Here is a 19,753-nt window from a genome sequence, read left to right on the forward strand (position 1 = left end):
GATCATTGTTCTAGTTTATTTTTTGTGTTGAGTTAACTCAAGGCCGCCGGCATGTTACGTACAGTAGGGGAGACTGAGGAGACTTGATCCCTGGGGAGACTTGTTCCCCCCATATTTTCTCGGAATCAAAAACATTTTTCTTCTAGCATAATTTTTCCAAAACTACTCCTGGACAAACGACCATGTTTTGGCTACAAGTGATTTCGATTGTAGATTGCATTATTTTTTAACGGCTGATGGTTTGTTTTCAGTCCTTCAGAAATCTTTTAGGCGATTCCGAAAAATCTCAATAACCATGTGAAAATTGAACCAAACCGTGTCAAAATTTCACAGCACATAGTTTAAATAAAATACTTTCAAACTTATTTATCCAAATAAGGCTGTTGTTAACATATTTTAATTAATTTGGCTTAGTATACACAACAGTGACATGGGGAGACTTGATCCCTCGAGGATTTCACACACATTATACATGTGAAAAATAAAATTCTACTCGGAAGCCTCTATTTACTTGGAATTCTAGTCTATTCAACGATAAAATGTGTCAGATAATTATAACTTTAGTACAAACCAAGAAAAGGGGGATCAAGTCTCCCCATTTTGAAAATACGGCATATCCTTAAAAATTTAAGGAAATCTTACAATTTCAAACATTCCATGTTCTTCGAAAATACAAGAAAACTCGAAAAAAAATGAAAAGGAAGACTCTGGAATTATTTTCCCTTTAAATTAACCATGTGCTCAAAGGGGGATCAAGTGTCACCCATTTTGAAAAATACATCATAAGACATGCCTCCATAAAAACACAGTTTTGAAGACTTTAACAATAATTTAAAGGCCTGCTGTTGTGTATTAATTTGCAATAGATGTTTACCTGCCATTTTGTACGGAAATCGGATCTACTTTTGTGTTTTTTCTGAAAGTTTCAGGTAAATTAAGAAAAAGGGATCAAGTCTCCCCAGTCTCCCCTATTAATTAGATGTAAATAGGCCGATATTAGACTCATCGATCGAATCGAGTCAGATTGAGCATGAGTACCGCAGAAACAGCTTCTATGTTGCACACCGCATAGCGTAGGTCGTGCAGGTAGTTATCGATCCTCGGCAGTTGAGTGCCCCCGATCGCGCTGTTGATCAGCAAGCACAGATTTATTAAGTTAGTCTTCTCCCGTACGTCGGTCGCGCCGGCAAATAAATAATACAGTCCACTTACCCGTTATCGTTTTCGTTAATTAATAAATTAACCGCCAGTTCAGTGCAAAATTCGAATGTTTTAAGTCACGTCCGAAACGCTATTCCGCGAGTGAACCGTGGGGTTACTATCCGGCCAGTGAAGTTTAGTTTTAGTCATAACACATCCCTCAACTCTTAATTCAGCTTTTTTGTCATAAACCAACGTTATCCCTAATATAAAAATCCAACTGCTCTTCTGAATAATCAAATTTCATTTTTGCAATTCGCAATCATAATTCGCAAGTTTACTCAATAGGAATGAGTGGCGTAACGGCCTACTTTTCCTAGTGTGTAGAAGTGTTGCATAATGAAACACATTATGCAACAGAAAAAGTGTTGCATAATAGTGTACATTATGCAACACTTTTCAATGCCCAAATATAATTCGTGAAAAGGAGCAGTTATTGACCTGCACACGTCTTTCGTCGATTCTCACACCGCCTCTATGTCTATTGCGCAGTTCAAATCTAAATTGTATGCAATCGGAGGATTTGTATCGATGAAAAGAATTCGTAACAGCAACTGAAGCTACTATTGATTACGCGACGAGACCGCGAAAACTTTTGACAACTCTGCTGTGCCTGCTATGCCACAGCCTACCTGATCATAAAAAAGCGCAGATGGATGCTCACTAGTATGGGACAAATATCAAATCCTCGCTCCAGTCGACTTTTTAGATCCCATTTAGGTCCCATATGAACTGTGCAAAATTTCAGCGCAGTCGGTGAAACTATAATTTAGCGCAAGCGGTTCAAAGTTTTCCTAGGATTTACTATGGGAAAAGTTACACTTTCAGATAAAAAACCCCAGAGGTCGTCCCTTGTCTCCTTAATTCAAATCGATCGATGTTTCTTGTAGAAAAATCAATTATAAAACTTTCCTTCGAAGACCGCAAAACAATTGGATGCTTGTGGAAAAAGTTATTGATTTATTACCGATTAGTGATCCAATGAACGGCTTTTTGTTTTGTTTTATTAGCAGCACTGTAGCTGCTGCCTTGTCTGCTGCTGTTTCTGGGGGTGGTGATGCCTCCCGCCACCCCATGCAACAACGGCGGCAGCAGTGCTGCTGATAAAACAAAATAAAAAGCCGTTCATTGGATCACTAATCGGTAATAAATCAATAACTTTTTCCAGAAGCATCCAATTGTTTTGCGGTCTTCGAAGGAAAGTTTTAACATTGATCGATTAGAATTAAGGAGACAAGGGACGACCTCTGGGATTTTTTATCTGAAAGTGTAACTTTTCCCATAGTAAATCCTATGAAAACTTTGAACCGCTTGCGCTAAATTATAGTTTCACCGATTGCGCTGAAATTTTGTACAGTTCATATGGGACATAAATGGGATAGAAAAAGTCGACTGGAGCGAGGATTTATTTTTTCCATACAAGCGTGTACCATACTAATGCTCACACGTGGTTTCCCTTGAAACATGTTTGTGCTACATACTAGACAATATCATTCTCAGTGAATATTTTTGTCATTGCAAAAAATGTTGTATGCAACTCGTTGCAAAACTCCATTTTTACAGCACTCGTCATATTTATCCAACTCGGCAAGCCTCGTTGGATAAATGTATGACTCGTGCTGTAAAAATCTTCATTTTGCAACTTGTTGCATAAATAACTATTAAGTAACGTTACCTAACGTTGCCTTATTTCTGTAGTAGTTTTTTTTAGAGATTTCACCATGAATTCCTCTAGAGATTCCTCAAAGAATTTCTAGGGTTTCCACTTCATGATTAAGTAGTGGGCATTCCTCTGGTGATTTTCAGAATAGTCCCTTCAGATATTTCCCTAAGATTTTTTTTTTCAGGTATTCCTCCTGTGACACCAGAAGTTTTTTCTTGGGATTCCTTCAGGGACTCCTGCTGGGATTCCTGCAGAAGTTCTTTTTGGAATTCCTGCAGGACTTGTAACAGGAACTTCTACAGAAACTCCTCTAGGGATATACCGCGAAATAACAGTAGGGATTTCTCCAATAATTCCTTTTAGAATTACTCCGTGGATTCATCCTCCAATTTCTCCAGGGATTCTTTCAGGAATTTCTTTTAGGGATCCTTAAGGAGTTCCTGCAGGGATTCCTCCACAAATTCTTGTTGTGTTTCCTCCATTAATACCTATTGGAAGTCCTTCAGGAATTTCTGCTGGTGTTTGTAACAAGTGTCAGTGTAACGTCCAGTATTGATGAGATTTGTCGCGTATAGTATTCGTCGTATTTTGTATATATAAATGAAAACACTTGTAGATTCGGTAAAGAAAACTCCCTCTATTCTCGGTCTGGGGTACACTTTATTCTCTTTTCCTGACGTCCTCCTTTCCTACCACTTTCCTCTAGCTTTCTCCCTCCTAGCTTTTTGGCGTCTGCCCTTAATACTGGACGACGCCTCCCACGTTCTTAAGGACTAGTCCTACCTTACTTTCTTCACTTTTCTTCGTTCTTCGGGGCCTCGCACACTGCACGCCTACGCTGCCGCTCCTTTCGCCTGTCCACTAGCTCCTTCTCTCCTTCCTGGGCCAGGGGGCGGGCAATTCTTCTCCTTTCCTCTCTCTTCCGTTGGCTGCAGCCTCTCGCGGACCTTCCTCCTGTCCCGTGCGCCCCTCGAGTGTGTTGACGGACTCGAGGCTTCAGTGATCCGTAGAGTCACTGGAAAAAGCCTGGGTTCGTCGGCGCGTTTGGTGGTTGTATCGGGTTTCAGGGATGCGGACACACTACAAATTGGCTAGTAGGGTCTACGCAGTGGTAGCGTCTTGCACTGTACGGGTCACTAACTTGGTTTTTGAAATAAAAACCACGAGGTCCTGTGGGCACAATGGGAGAATCGCGATGGCGGGTTAAGTACTATACGGATGGGCTAGGTTCGGCCCAACTAACAATTGCAAGTCACAAACAAGCAAGCTTGCTGAATTGTTGCTTAATAATGGTAATGATAGCTGAACTAAAATTATGCTTTACACATTACTGTTGAAATAATTTTTCAATTGAGAAAATAGTCAATGTTCGACTTTCCTCATCAGTATCAACAATGATAAATTAAAACACTTTTCAAAAGTTTAACAAGAAATTTATTCGACAAGCATTGATTCCTTAACAAAGGAGTTTAACAAAACATTTGTCTGCATCTTATTAAGCTGATGCATCGATAAGCATATGCTCCTGAACAATGTGCTTTTCACTTGTCAAATAAATGCCTTCAGCCCGTCATAGTTTGACTCGGAACTTTGTTCGGATTATGGGATAAATCATGGCTAAAACTGTTTAGACAACCAAGTTATTAAAGAACCAACTTTTAAACGAATCACATAAAATAAAACAGATTAGAAATATGTTGTTTAACATTGAGTGCCAAGAGACGTAATCAACGTAAAAATGAGGCATTTATTTATTATTATTAGTCTGTAACAAGATATCTTGAACCTTGATTATTATATTTTTTTATCTTCCGCAGCAGTTCGATTATACGAGACGCTTGGATCGATGCATTTGACATTGCAGTGCTGTCGTGTTTATTGAATATTGTTCCCACATTCACCTAGATAACCAAACAACATTCATAAATCGACAAATTTCAAGTATCCCTAAACATCCTTATGCACTATTTATTGAACATAATATCAAGATTCCATGACAAAAGCACAAATAAAAAAAATGCTTAACGGATCTTCGACTGAGCATGAGTAGATTGAACAGATGCTGTAAATGCACTATGTCCAAGACCATACCGCACCACATATTATCATACATTTTTAATGATCGATATTTAATAATAAATATAAAAACATATTCATATCGCAATTAGTTCGTCTGGAAACAACATCTTCAAAAATGACCAACACTTTTTGGCCGCATTCGGTACAAGTTTTCTCACCGTGCGATAAAAATACTGACAGCGAAATCAGAATGGAAAACACGTGTTTTGAGCTGAACAGCTGTTGAAGTGTAAGGCGTTGTTCAGTTGATTACCACGTGCTGTGCTAATTCACCACTGCTGAACACAAGTTCAGAAGTGATCATTATTGAGTCATGGGAAGATTATGTTTTGCTTTGGGTGCTGCGTCTCACCATCTCTAGGATGGCGCAGATAGGAAGGCATGCGGCTGGCAATCTACAGGTCTCGAGTTCTAATCCGGATTTAGGTAATTTTATATGTAATTCCTATTTCAAAATAGGTGTTCTCAACATGAGAGCAAATAATTACTCTCGTGAGAGTTCAACATTTTTGCAATTTTTTTTATTTTCAGTCATTTTTGCCAAAGCTTAATAACAACTTTCTTGTACATTTTTAAAGCGCTTTGAACAACAAAAAATTAAGTTGGTGCACAACATGATGCTTTACAACTTCTCCAAATTTGTGTGAACAAAACCCGAACATAGGTTGTACGTGAAAATAATTCAAATGTTATTCAACATTATGCTGAATTAATTCGTCATAATGGTGCCTGTTAAATGAGTGATTGTTAGTTGGGGGGTTTATGGGCAGTAGTTTACCTGGAAATCCAGTATTCCTTCACGCTCCTTCTTTTCTCCTCTGTATCCTTTTCTGCTCCTGAACTTTGGATAACTATCTTCAACTTTTACTCAACTCCAAATAACTTTTTCCTTCTATTAACTTTTGAAAACTTCGACTATTCGCTCTGAAGATCACCAGGCTAATGATCTGTTGGATTCGCGCTCGTTGACCCCGAACCTTTGGCCATTGACCCGTCGTGTATCCTCCTCATGATGGCCACCCAGTTCGCCTCCCATGGCCGCCCATTCGTGCAGTCCTGTGCAGCCTGGTGGTGGCTAGCGGAACTACTGTCGTCCTTACATGGGGCAGTGTAGTGATGGCTGCGTTCGTGGGGTTTTTGGGACGTTACACTTAACCTAACTACAAACGTTTTCTTTTATATATACAAAATACGACGAATACTATACGCGACAAATCTCATCAATACTGGACGTTACACTGACACTTGTTACATGTTCCTCGAGGAATTGCTCCGGGACTTTATTCCTCCGCGAGTGGTTCCGGAGATTTTTTTATCTGTATTAAAGAGATTTTAATCCCTAGGCTAGTTCATCACGGGACCCACGCTTTACTTCCCTTCCGATGGAAGAATTCACATTTTGTGACTTTGTCGGGAGTGGGATTCGATCCCAGGTCCTCGGCGTGATAGTCACGTCCTTTAACCATCACATCAGGTCCGCTCAACTTTCCGGAGATTTCAGAATCCCTTTAGATATTTCCTTATGATTTGTCCAGGCGTTCTTTCTGTGATGCCTGAAAAAGTTTTTTTTTGTAATTTTTTCAAATACTTTAGTTGGTACTGCAAGATTTCCCGCGGAAACTTCTACGGGAACTTTCCTAAGGATTCACAATTTTTTCAAGGTTTCATCAATAACTCCTCCCAGAATTACTCCACGAATTTATCTAGAAATTTCAAATAGCCATTTTTTAGTAATTTGACTTAGGATTCCTGCTATTTTTTTCAGAAATTATATCGGAAATTCGTCCAGAGATTTTCTTCGGATTTCTTAAAAACAATCTGTGGGTGCCTTCAGTTATTTTTCCAGGAATTACTCAAACAATGTATCCAGGAATTCCTCTTGGGTTTTTTTTAGGATTTCTTCAGGATTTTCATTAGGAATCCTAACAGAGAGTGCTCCAATGATTCTTTAAACAGAAATTTCTTATGGAATAATTAGTCGGGTCATTTTTCCAGGGATTCTTCCAGGGGTTTTTCCAGAAATTTCAACAAGGGTTTCTCCAGTGATACCTCTTGGTATTTTTTAGAGGTTTCTTAAAGGTTTTTTCCACAGAGATTCTTCCAAAGATTTTTTCCAGGGATTCCTCTATGAATTTCTCACAATTCCTTTAGAAGTTGTGCCAATTGTTGTGATAAGCGTTTTTTTTTTCATAAGTTAGTACCGTGCCTCATCCACGTGAGGCACCCGCTGGCTATAGATCTTTTGTATCAAGGAGGATGACAACGGGCGAGATGTGCGATACAAGGCTCGACTGAGTACCCCTAAAAGTACATAGAGTGAACTATCCAAGACTCAATAAAATTTTGCACGAAAAACTTAAGCTGTTCTTCCAACAAACGATCCATTTACTATGTCCTTCCCATCTAGCTGTGTTGGGGTTCGTTACTCGCGTTCATTCGTTCATTCCATTCATTGGACCATGTTCAAAAGCAATAAATTTATCAGAGTTTTTTTTTCTCTGTGTTTCGTATTTTATCCAATTTTCCTTTTTTTCGTTCAACTACTCAAAGAGTACGGGGAAAGGTTTTGGACAAGACAGAGTTTTGCATTCCCGGTTAATGAGCAGCGGATTGCAGTTTTTGGCTAAAAGTTTGAATGGCAATCGAGAATTACTTCCCATACCTACCAAACAATCACAACCGGTGTTAAGCTCAGGTAAATGAGAGGGAACAAACCAAAGCATTATCAAAGCAAAAGGCACTCCAATGCAATAGTGCTGGGAATGGGAATTAATAATCTCCTTGTTTTCCTCGCCTTCTTTGACTCTCATTGTTTTACCGTGCACCGCACCACCGACAACACCGCCAGCTTGGATTATTAAACTTTGCCTGCTCTTTCTGTTGGTGGTCGGGTATTCCTTCTTCCTGCATTGGATTGCAGTAGGCTATGGGAAGCTGCATTTGCATCCTCCTCCTACGGTTTCGTCGTTTCCGACATGGAAACTCTGAAGAGACGGCAGAATTTTTGCACACAAAACTATGCCATTATTATTGCAGTTATTTCAATTTGTGCCATTGCTTACAAGCTTCCTTGCCGCCTGTGCTTCTTGGTGTTTCACCCACAACGGGCGGCGCTCACCACGCGATTCACTGGCATTTGGAAAAGACGCAAAGTGATGGCAGCAATAAAACTGTGCTTGGCTCGTCCGTTGTTGATTGTTCCGATCTGATCGGCAATGATGTTGATGGAGGCGCATGGTTCTTTTTGTAATAGGAATTTTACATAAAGGCTGCGCGCCGCGTACCGCTTTTTTGCCATTATATTTTTTCGTTCAACTTCAGCAACATCACATTCAAGGGCTTAAATAACCACAGCTGTAAAGGCATGAGTATTCAGCATGACCATGCTGAGGGTGAAGGTTCGGACACCAGCCAGGCGTTCTGGAAAGATGGGGAGGTAGGATCTGACAAGGCTGTGCCGTCCTGGATCGAAGGTAACAGGGAGTTGCGACGATTGCTAGCTCCTCAGCAATCACAAGTTAGGGCGGATCGGGGAAAGGACGCCCCTTTGGACCATAGTTGAGCGGAAGAAACCGCAGGCGTCGCCTACGAAAGTTTGGAGGAGGAAGTTCTTGGCGAGGGTATCAAGGTGAGGGGAGCTCAGCGAGATGAGCGAAGGCGACCCTGATGGTAAAAAAGCTAGAGCCTAGACGATATCACTGAGGCGGAAGAGCTCGTCACGGCACTGCGACAACATTGCGAGGTGCAGGAGTACACCACAGCCGTTCGGATATAGAAGGGCCCTGCAGGCTGTAGGAACACAGCTAGCCTTGGTACAGCTACCTGTGGTAAACGCTAACTGATAGCGAATCAATCTCGAAAGAATATATAGATCGTAGTAGCCTGTAATTATATTGTACTGAATATAATTTAGTTCTCTCTCTGCGCTTGTACTAGACGGCTGTTCTTTCATTACACCCTACCAACAGGTTGTGGGCCCTACCGTTACCAAGAGCAACCAATAAACAAGCCGATTTTTTTCACACTACAAGCAAAAACGGATCGTTTGGGAATTGTCAACTTGAATGGAAGCAACTATATCAGTGTCTGGAAGCAAAATGTAGAAATGCTGTAAGTTCGTGAAGAAATGTGACAGTTTGTGACCGAGAATCGACCAGAACTGGGTGCTAAACCTGGAGCAGCTGCTGGAACAAGAGTTCGAATGTGGGACAATGGAGACCAGAAGGCACAAAAACGGCTCGGGACACCTGGGAAAGCCTCCGCCGTCACTACGGAAAAAGCAACCTTGATACATCAAAGGTATCCGGCTTGCATCAAGACTGTGTTGAAGCAAATGTGTGAGAAGCGGTACAGTGATGGTGAGGATATATCTTTGAGATGGAGGATCTCTTCGAGCGATTGACTTTGGCAGGCCGAAATTTGGATGAATATCAGCAAAGGTCCTTCGAAGCCTTCCGGGTTCGTTCAAGACACATATCACTGACTGCTTTGGAGAGCACATCCGATGGCGTGCTAACAACTTTGCTGAAAGCATGAATACTTCTAGGTGATCGGGATTATGAAATAATCGTAAAGATAAAGCATGTGAAAATGTTTTGTTTTCAGTAGGCCACTAGTGCCAAGTAGCGGTGGAATTGCGCAACAAAAATTCTGTAGCAGGCTGTGCGCGCGAGCGGCTGCGTTTTCAAAACTGACACGCGTTTGACTTGCTTCACGTAGTTTTGAAAATCACCGGCCGAAATGAAAAAAAACGGCTGGTGGTGCTGTTCCTTCAGCGAATTTTACCTCGAATAGATCTTGCAAATTGGTCTTCGGCGTTCAACATACTTCTCTGACGGTATAGCGGATCACTAGGATCGTTAAGTCGCTGGATTCCTGTACTTGCTGTCCTCTGTGTGTGTCTGTCGGCTTTGGGACATAATGTCAAATGACTTAGCTTCGAATGCCACATCGTTGAATGCCAACACGTCGAAAGGGACAAAACGTCGAAAGCAACATCATAATGATTTACTAAACAAATTGTGAGCTTGTTATTCTTGAAATGGAAATGAATTCTTTCAATTTTCGACGTTCTGTCCTTTCGTCGTTTTGTCCTTTCGGCGTTTTGCCCTTTCGATGTTTTGTCTTTCGACTTTTTGGCATTCGACGTTTTATCATTCGACCTTTTGTCATCCAACCGTGTCCGTGTGTATGTATGTGATCAAAATTTGTAGTTTCCCTTTTAGGCTCTTAAAATGTATTGACTTTAGCTCTCTGAGCATCAACCGACAGGCAATATCTCAACTAACAATCACTCATTTAACAAGCACCTTCATGACAAATCAATTCAGCATGATGCTGAATAACATTTGGATAATTTTCAGGGACAACCTTTAAATCCAGAAACTAGTGACATTTCGTAAAATATGTTGGTTGGTCAAGTCGAATAACCAGTTCTGGATTTTTACGGAAACCCTACTAACTGACGAAAATTCCTCCAGGGATTCCTCCAGAGATTCCTCCAGGGATTCCTCCAGGGATTCCTCCAGGGATTCCTCCAGGGATTCTTCCAGGGATTCCTCCAGGGATTCTTCCAGGGATTCCTCCAGGGATTCTTCCAGGGATTCCTCCAGGGATTCTTCCAGGGATCCCTCCGGGAATTCCTCCAGGGATTCCTCCGGGAATTCCTCCAGGGATTCCTCCGGGAATTCCTCCAGGGATTCCTCCGGGAATTCCTCCAGGGATTCCTCCGGGAATTCCACCAGGGATTCCTCCGGGAATTCCACCAGGGATTCCTCCGGGAATTCCACCAGGGATTCCTCCGGGAATTCCACCAGGGATTCCTCCGGGAATTCCTCCAGGGATTCCTCCGAGAATTCCTCCAGGGATTCCTCCGGGAATTCCTCCAGGGATTCCTCCGGGAATTCCTCCAGGGATTCCTCCGGGAATTCCTCCAGGGATTCCTCCGGGAATTCCTCCAGGAATTCCTCCGGGAATTCCTCCAGGAATTCCTCCGGGAATTCCTCCAGGAATTCCTCCGGGAATTCCTCCAGGAATTCCTCCGGGAATTCCTCCAGGAATTCCTCCGGGAATTCCTCCAGGAATTCCTCCGGGAATTCCTCCAGGGATTCCTCCAGGAATTCCTCCAGGGATTCCTCCAGGAATTCCTCCAGGGATTCCTCCAGGAATTCCTCCAGGGATTCCTCCAGGAATTCCTCCAGGGATTCCTCCAGGAATTCCTCCAGGGATTCCTCCAGGAATTCCTCCAGGGATTCCTCCAGGAATTCCTCCAGGGATTCCTCCAGGAATTCCTCCAGCGATTCCTCCAGGAATTCCTCCAGCGATTCCTCCAGGAATTCCTCCAGGGATTCCTCCAGGAATTCCTCCAGGGATTCCTCCAGGAATTCCTCCAGGGATTCCTCCAGGAATTCCTCCAGGAATTCCTCCAGGAATTCCTCCAGGAATTCCTCCAGGAATTCCTCCAGGAATTCCTCCAGGGATTCCTCCAGGAATTCCTCCAGGGATTCCTCCAGGAATTCCTCCAGGGATTCCTCCAGGAATTCCTCCAGGGATTCCTCCAGGAATTCCTCCAGGGATTCCTCCAGGAATTCCTCCAGGGATTCCTCCAGGGATTCCTCCAGAGATTCCCCCAAGAATTCCTCCAGGGATTGCTCCAGAAATACCTCCAAGGATTCCTCCAGGCATACCTCCAGGAATTCCTCCAGGGATTCCTCCAGGAATTCCTCTAGGGATTCTTTCAGAGATTCCTCCAGGGATTCCTCCAGGAGTTTCGTCAGGGATTATTTATTCAGGAATTTCTTCAGGGATTCCTCCAAAAATTCCTTAAGGGATTCCTTCAGGAATTCCTTCAGGAATTCCTTCAGGGAGAAATCCTGAGGAATCCCTGAAAGAATTCCTGAGGAAATCTTGATGGAATTCCTGAAGGAATCCCTGAAGGAATTCCTTGAGTAGTCTCTGATAGAATTCCTGAAGGAATCCCTGAAGGAATTCCTGGAGGATTCCTTGGAGGAATCCCGGAAGGAATTCATGAAGGAATCCCTAAAAAAAATCCTGGAGATGATGAATTGAAGCACTCAAATCAAAGCATAAACTTCCCGTGCTTTAATAATGGATCACACTTCGACTCCCATTCAACAGTGGGGAATTAGCCCAGTACCACAGAACATTATGGTTAACAACTGAACAACACATTAGTTCAGCTGCTGTTAAGTAAAAAAAAAAAACATGTTTAAAGACCGGTCCAGAAAGTATGGACGCAGTTTGAAAATACTGGCGTTCCAAAACTATTGATGACTAGTTCTTTTTGAAAGCTACATTGTGTTGGTCAACCTATTTTCTCAACATTTGTATAGCGGTTTTTGCATTTCCAACAGTGTATTTCAAAATACATGAACTTTCAGCGGAACATCATTGAAAAAATGTGCACAAACGATGTGCAGAGTTTGAAAGGTCACCTAGGAAATGAACTAAATATGGAGGGAGTATGTGAGAAAATTGTGCAAGCAGCAATCAGAAACCACTGTGGGGATTTCACGTTTAAGCATAGGCAAACATTGGGGAAAAAATAAAGATCCTGCTAACCCTCGTTTGGATAAACTAATAATGAAGGTGTTTGAGTACAAGAAAAAACCTTCTAACTTCCACAAAGCGGGGTATGACCAAACAAGATACCATTTCGAATTCCAATGTTCATCGTGGCAAAGAACGTTTGAATGTTCGATCCTATAGTAAGCAGTAACAGCCAAAACGAAGCCCGAAACAAGAACCATTGATCAGGCCCAGACAACTGAAGACCAGGTGCGTCCATACTTTCTGGGGCAGTCTTTATTTCATCCTGTACTCTGAGCCGAAGTATGATGAAACAAAAGTGCTTATTTGACTTGTGAAAAACATATTATACAGAAACATGTGCTAATTTGTTCATTAACTCAACATATAGCAAAAAAAGATCTTGTTAAACTATTTCGTAAAGGAATTACTGCATGTCGAATAGAAAACTTATTGAACTCTTGAAAAGTAATTGAAATTATCATTGTTAATACCGATATGAAAGGTTGAACATTGGCTACTTTAAAAATAGTAAAAGCATTTCTACCAAATTTGTACAGTAATATGTTCAACATAATTTTAGTTCGGCTATCATTACTATTATGAAGCAACAACTCAGCATGCATGCTTGCTTGTGGTATGCGATTGTTAGTTGGAATTCTGCCATTGTTTCCTATTGATAAGTGTTCCGGCAAATACGAGACTGAACAAAACACATCAAATCGTGACTCATCAAATTTAAGACAAAATTTTACACAAACAATAAAATCTTGTTTTTTTTTCAATGTCCAATTCCAGCAATGACCCTGGTGGGCCTACTCTACATCCCCCGAAGGTTGCGACTGTGGGAGCAACGGGGCGACAACGACGATGAAAACTCCCAGCTTCTCAAGCAGATGGGTGGCTACAAGAAGCGATCCCGAGCACACAAGAACAAAACTCCCTGAATTTTCTGTGGGATGGTTTAACGATAGAAGAAAAGTAAACCACCCCTGCTAGACCACATTATTGCACAGCCTGGAATCCTGCGGGAAGGAAACTCCTTTATCATACACAAGGTACGTTCGATACTAGTCTACATACTATTTTTACTACTCTTATAGCAGTTTTAGAAATCGTCAAAATCCTAACAAAAGAGATAAAGAAACAATGCATCTAAAGCGATAAGAAAAAGAATTGGAAGGTGAAGTAGGAGGAGAAAACGAGAAAGAACTTCAACAAACACAAACACAATGTGAACATGAAAAGCTTTAATACATTTATAGAAAGAGAAAACCATCAACAAATTAACCAATTAAAATCGATTAAGAGTAATTACTTAAATCAATTTGTAGGGTAATTTAATAGCTATATAATGAAATCAATTAAAAAGCGGCTGGAGCAATGGGCGAAGCACTCATTTGCAGTCGATGAACCGGCTACGAAAAAAAAAAAATAAAACCAACAGAATGACAATGGAGACAGATATTATTGCCGATAATTCCAATTAAAAAGCGCGCTTTTGCACTAGACACGTATGTAGAATGCAGTTCAATCGGAAAAAGGACAAAAGGCAAACCCAATAGCGATCACGCAGCGAAGATTTAAATTTATCGAAATCAAAAACATGCACTGGCGCACATACACAACACATAAACACTCCCACATACAAACACACGGTACATATTAATGAGATGATATCCAAAACAGTAGCCCACCCTTCCCCCTTTTCGGAACCCCCAATTAAAAAAAAACTGTCAATTTCACGTTTCACACAACTCAAATACCTACCAACCCCCCAACCACGTTTTTTAGGATATACTATACTTCGCTTCAGAGGCCTCACGAACAGAGATAAATAACTTCACGACTACAACACAAGTAATAAGACTATAGAGAGGTACGATACTACGATAATATAAAAGTCGCCATTTGTAGGTTAGGTTAAGGCGTTCAGGTGAAATCCGGTTTTCGACGACCTGTAGGAAACGTATAGGGAAAGTTTGCTACACATCAAACAGAGTTGCCAATCAGTTAGTTTGTACCTAAACGTATTCTAGACATGTAAAGATTTCGTTGCATTTTCCGTTACCGAGAGTGTTGTGGTTTCTCTAGATTTGTGCATTTTGTTCGTAGGTGATAATACAAACTAGAATTACTGATAGTTTTCTTTCCTAACATTTTTTTGTCAAAGTCGATACAATGCATTTTGATGGACAAATGGAATATGGGTTTCGTTGTTGTTCAAAACATGCATTTCGATTGAAAATAATCAGAACGATTGTGTGGCTCAGTGGCTGTGAAACTTTTAGAAAGATTCCTGAATCAATTGTTTGGCAACACTGCAAGTTTTGACAGTTAGTGCGCGGTAAGCTGCACTGAGAAAAAATATTATTTCAATTGTCAAAAAATAAAAAAACAACAAATTTTAAAAAAACATTTTCAAGCGAACGTTCCATAGTTTTTTGGATCAGTTTTTATTTTCTAGGAATTTGTCCAGACTTCTTTTGTCGAAACATTTTTATTTGTTTATCGTCAATAAAGAGTAGACCTGAGATTCGTGAAGGGAAAGTATGGTTAAAATAGACACCCTAAGTAAAATTTCATCGAAATGTTCCGTAGCAGTGTTGCCAAATTATCAATTCAGTATGCGTATACATTTTCACGAACAAAATAATTGCCTGCTTGTCGTAGGTGACGAAAGTTAGAATGACGATCAAAGTTACAGAAAGCTCATATTTTGTTACTAAGCGTTGTTTGTTGAGTTTGTGCAACGTTGTTGAGTGTTTTTTGAGTTAACTGATAAACAGTGAATTCGTTCAATTTCAACTAGTTGAATCATACAAATAGAGAGAGAGAGGATCTTAAAACATGGGTTATCAGTAGGACTAGATCGCCATGCAGGCATATACTTGACAGCAAGAAAAAAAGTCCAAATCGGATAAAACAAGTCACAGCCTAGAATTAATCTTTTACTAATGAACAAGAAAAAAACAAACAGCACATCATCAACACCGGATAATGATGACCATTTGATATGCATTGAATACACTTGATGATACACGAAGATTTGCGATTGATAGATAATGATGCCTGTTTACGGGGAACAAATTTGATTTCGTTGGTCAAAGGTGACAATCCTTGAATATCTCTGTACTCCTTAAGGTAGTCTCGTTTTTAGTGATTTGAAGATATCCTTGAAGGACTAATCAGATCCTTATCTCATGAGAACTTTGGGTTGGTTGCAAAGCAGTTTCATTGGGTTTCAGAGGCCTTTCGAAAGTGTCCGGGGCTTCAGTAGAGTTTCAAAATATACTACGGGGGCTCAAAGATTTTCTGATGCCTTTCAAAACGTTACAGAGGTTTCAGGGGGTTTCAGAAGGTCTTCATCAGAATTCAAAGGAAGACTACAGAAGGGATTTAGAAGAGTTACTAGGCGTTTCAATGGATGTTAGTGGGTTCTTCTTTTTGGCGTAACGTCCCAACTTTGACAAAGTCTGCTTCTCAGCTAAGTATTCTATGCGCACTTCCACAGTTACAAATAAATAACTTATAATCGACTTTCCTTTCAAATGGCTCCAATAGAATTCGAAGGAAGTCTATGGAGGGTCTCAGGGGAGTATCGTAAGGGTTTCATTGCATTTCCGGGCATTTTAGGAGTTCTCAGTCAAGTCACATATACCAATCAACTCAGTTCGACGAATTGAGATGATGTCTGATGTGTGTGTCAGTGGCGTAGCCAGAAATTGTCTCTGGGAGGGGTTTTCAACGGTCAATGATAACTTTTTTGATTTGACACTTTCATTTTGTAAGCAGTAATGAGTAATTTTATTCGTAGTTAGAAAATAGCGGCGCAGCCGAAAAAATTTTTCGTCGCAAAGCGCTTAATACTGAAAATTTGTTCCACAAATTTTGGCTCTGGGGGGGGGGGGGGTTAACCCCCCCCCCCCCCACCCAGTGGCTACGCCAGTGGTGTGTGTGTATGTTTGTGTGTATGCATGTATGTCTGTGCGCAAAAAAAGCTCACTCACTTTTATGGCACTAACCATTGGCCCATTTTTCGGATTATAGCTCGAATCGAACCGGAATTTTACCGCATTGTTTGCTATTAAAAACAGTGCGGCGCTCCGGAGTTATGACCAATTCAGTAATCCGGACCAGCACCGGTAGAACTGGCCGTATATAAAACTGAACCAAGCCCTATCATGCGACACATCCAACCTCGCCGATTTTTGTATCCTTCGGCATGGTTGACGAATGTTGTGCGGAAATCAACACTGGAGACAACAAATTCCACGATGTCGGCTTAAAATTCAAGATGGCGGCTCAAAATTTAAGACGGTGTTGTTTAATAGAGTTTAAGGCTCCAAAACCATGCAATATGGGTATATTTGGTATGGGGAAGATGTCTAGAGTCCAAACATGGCAACCAGAATATCCAATAAAGCAGTCTGAAATCCAAGATGGCGTCTTCAAATTTAAGATAGCGGCTGTTCAATACCATGTAATATGGGTATGGTTGGTACGGGGAAGATGTCGCAAAAAATGGCAACCAGAACATCCAACATGGCGGGCTGAAATCCAATGGCGGTTGAGAATTCAAAACTATTTAATGGTGTTTCAGGTTCCAAAATCATGCAATATGGGTATATTTGGTATGGGGAAGATGTCCGGAGTTAAAAAATGTTGACCGAAATATCCAAAATGGTAATCGTAAATCCCAAATGCTGGCACCAAATCCAAGAGATGGTGTCTGTTAAAAGAAATTTTAGACTCCAAAACCATTCAATGTGGGTATATGTATTTGGTATGGGGAAGATGTACGGAGTCCAAAAATGTCGACCAGAATACCTAAGATGGCGGTCGAAAACCCAAGAAAACTCAACCCAAGTAACAATCAGCATGCCTTGAAGGTTTATTCATGTTTTATCCTGGTTTTATACGAGCATGTGAAAAAGCTAGTTGTTCTAAATTAGTTTTATATGGTAGTTTTTTACTTTGAACCTTTGGCGTCCCATAAAACTATCATATAACTTCTGCTATAAACATCGTCATTTAAAGACTTGCAAGTGGTCATGAATTGGTTTTATTACTAACTAGCTGACCCGGCAAACGTTGTACTGCCCATGTGAAGTTGTGTTAGCTTGATAGACACAGATTCTTAAAAAATATTCCTAAAATTTTCAAATGTCAAAGAATATTCGCAACCATTTCTACATAAAAATACCGCAATGCTGCACCCTGAAACCGATTTGAAACGTGCAAAACTCACGCTGATCGTTTTATTCGTGCACTCAAATAAGTAAACATATGTGTGATTATAAGGTAAAATCTCTAATGAAAGTTTTAGCAGTTTGACCGTCAAAAAATAACGTAATATTTTAAATTGTAAGAACAGCCTATTTTTAAAAGAAGGAAAAATCTCATATGGAGTGAACAGAATGGCCTGTAATAACCTGTTTACCATTCGGCGCAATTCCCATTCGGTCTAATTACGTTCGGCCTAATAACAGATGCCACTCGCGTATTATACAGATATCTGTGTGTCATTTTTAAAATAGCTGTTCCCTATGGTGGCCCACACTTATATGAAAAACAAAAATTCCATAAATTATCAAGCCTTACCTCCGTATTCAGTTGTTTATGACTCCCAGAAGCTACGTTCGGGCCCATATAGCCGAGGCAGTAAACGCACGGGTATTCAGCATGACCATGCTGAGGATGACGGGTTCGATTCCCGGTCGGTCCAGGATCTTTTCGTAAAGGAAATTTCCTTGACTTCCTTGGGCATAGAGTATCTTCGTGCCTGCCACACGATATACACATGCAAAATGGTCATTGGCAGAGGAAGCTCTCAGTTAATAACTGTGGAAGTGCTCATAGAACACTAAGCTGAGAAGCAGGCTTTGTTCCAGTGAGGACGTTACGCCAAGAAGAGAGAGAGACCCCTATGATTCTGGCTCCCTCAATTGGATTTTTAATTTAAAAAAAATTTTTTTTTTTTTGATTTCATACGAAAGTGCATTTTTTTTCTGAGCCACTATGATTTTTTTTTCAGATTTTTATAGGTAACTTCAAACATTTCAAAGAGATTTTTTGAAATCGCCTTTTGACAGATGGGCAACTGTTTGACAGTTCCGCCCAGTACAAACTGCGACGAGGGGTGATTCGACTAATCGCTTCCATACAAACTTCAAACTGATATTTGAATAGGTTCCCGGGCACCAAAATTCATGAAAATTTGGATTTCGGCTCAGTTTGGCATGCAGATTCAGAATATGGTATTATCTCAACCCCGCTAAAGAAGCCAATTTAGTTAACTACGTGGTTAGCGTACCTAAGAGCTACCAGTTCAACCTTAGTCTCGTACATCTGACGTTCTGGACCATTTCGAATAATTCTGTTTTTTGGCAATGTTTCTCTTTCTTCGTTCTTTCGAAAGCAAAGAATATGTTTTAGTACGTAACTCGTTCACCACGTGCGCTAGTGTGCTTATGAGCTGTCGCATATCTCCGGCTAAGTGGTTCAGTAGAATAAAAGCCTTCAAATAGAAAAACAATTTGGTTGGAAATCCGCTCAGTATGTGGTACTACTGTTCAGTGTTTATAGGCGCTGAAAGTTTGATATATACTGTTCCAGAAATAATAAGCACACATAATTTGTGCAAAACGTTTTCGAGGTACCTCTATGGAATTTTCTGTTACTCAAAAACCAAGAGTCAAATGTATCTTTTGATAGCCGGTATTTGATGTTAATATATTGGAGCAGGACATGTGTGAAAATAAAGTTTGTTCTTGCATTCATTCATATATGGCTGGGCTGCAAAGTAGTGCTTATATTGTCTGGAACAGTCTATATAATCACTTTAGATCTCACGTTCTGGACCAACATCGGAAAAGTTGCTCAGAAGAATAAAAAACAACTTAATTTGATCTTCGCTCACCACATGGGGCTTGTGTTCTTCAGAGATAACAGTTTCATGTAAGCATTGCATATATTCTCTGTAGTTCCTTCAGCAATTTCTTTTGTATTTTTGTAGTCTACGAAATTTCTTTCAGAATCCCTTGGCCAATTACTATGAACGTTCCTTCGGCAGTTTCTTTGGGAAATCCTCAACAAATTCTTTCTGGATTCTTTCAGCATTATTTTTATTTTGAATTTTCTTTAGCACTTTTTTTGGAAACTGTTTCAGTTTTTGTGTCGAAAATTATTATTATTATTATAATCTTTATTATCGAGATTTTCAGCCAGGAGCTGGTTCATCTCCGGTGTCAAAAATAAATG

General features: G+C 40.5%; 1 protein-coding gene across 2 annotated transcripts in view; it reads left to right on the plus strand.

The window, feature by feature from the left end:
- Window positions 1–15,556, plus strand: part of LOC109402450 (uncharacterized) — a 79,942-nt gene extending 64,386 nt beyond the window's left edge. The window contains exons 5-6 of one of the 2 annotated variants that reach the window (XR_009996587.1): window positions 13,289–13,548; window positions 13,597–15,556. Coding sequence is in view for 1 of the 2 variants with exons in the window: in XM_029856729.2 (XP_029712589.1) it covers window positions 13,289–13,437 (149 nt within the window). In the remaining variant the exon portion in view is untranslated. Of the gene's footprint in view, window positions 1–13,288 lie in introns of both variants that reach the window. The other variant, XM_029856729.2, reaches the window with a different exon arrangement.
- Window positions 15,557–19,753: the final 4,197 nt, after the last annotated feature.

The sequence above is a fragment of the Aedes albopictus genome, chromosome 1, assembly GCF_035046485.1.
Source record: "Aedes albopictus strain Foshan chromosome 1, AalbF5, whole genome shotgun sequence".
NCBI lineage: Eukaryota > Metazoa > Arthropoda > Insecta > Diptera > Culicidae > Aedes > Aedes albopictus.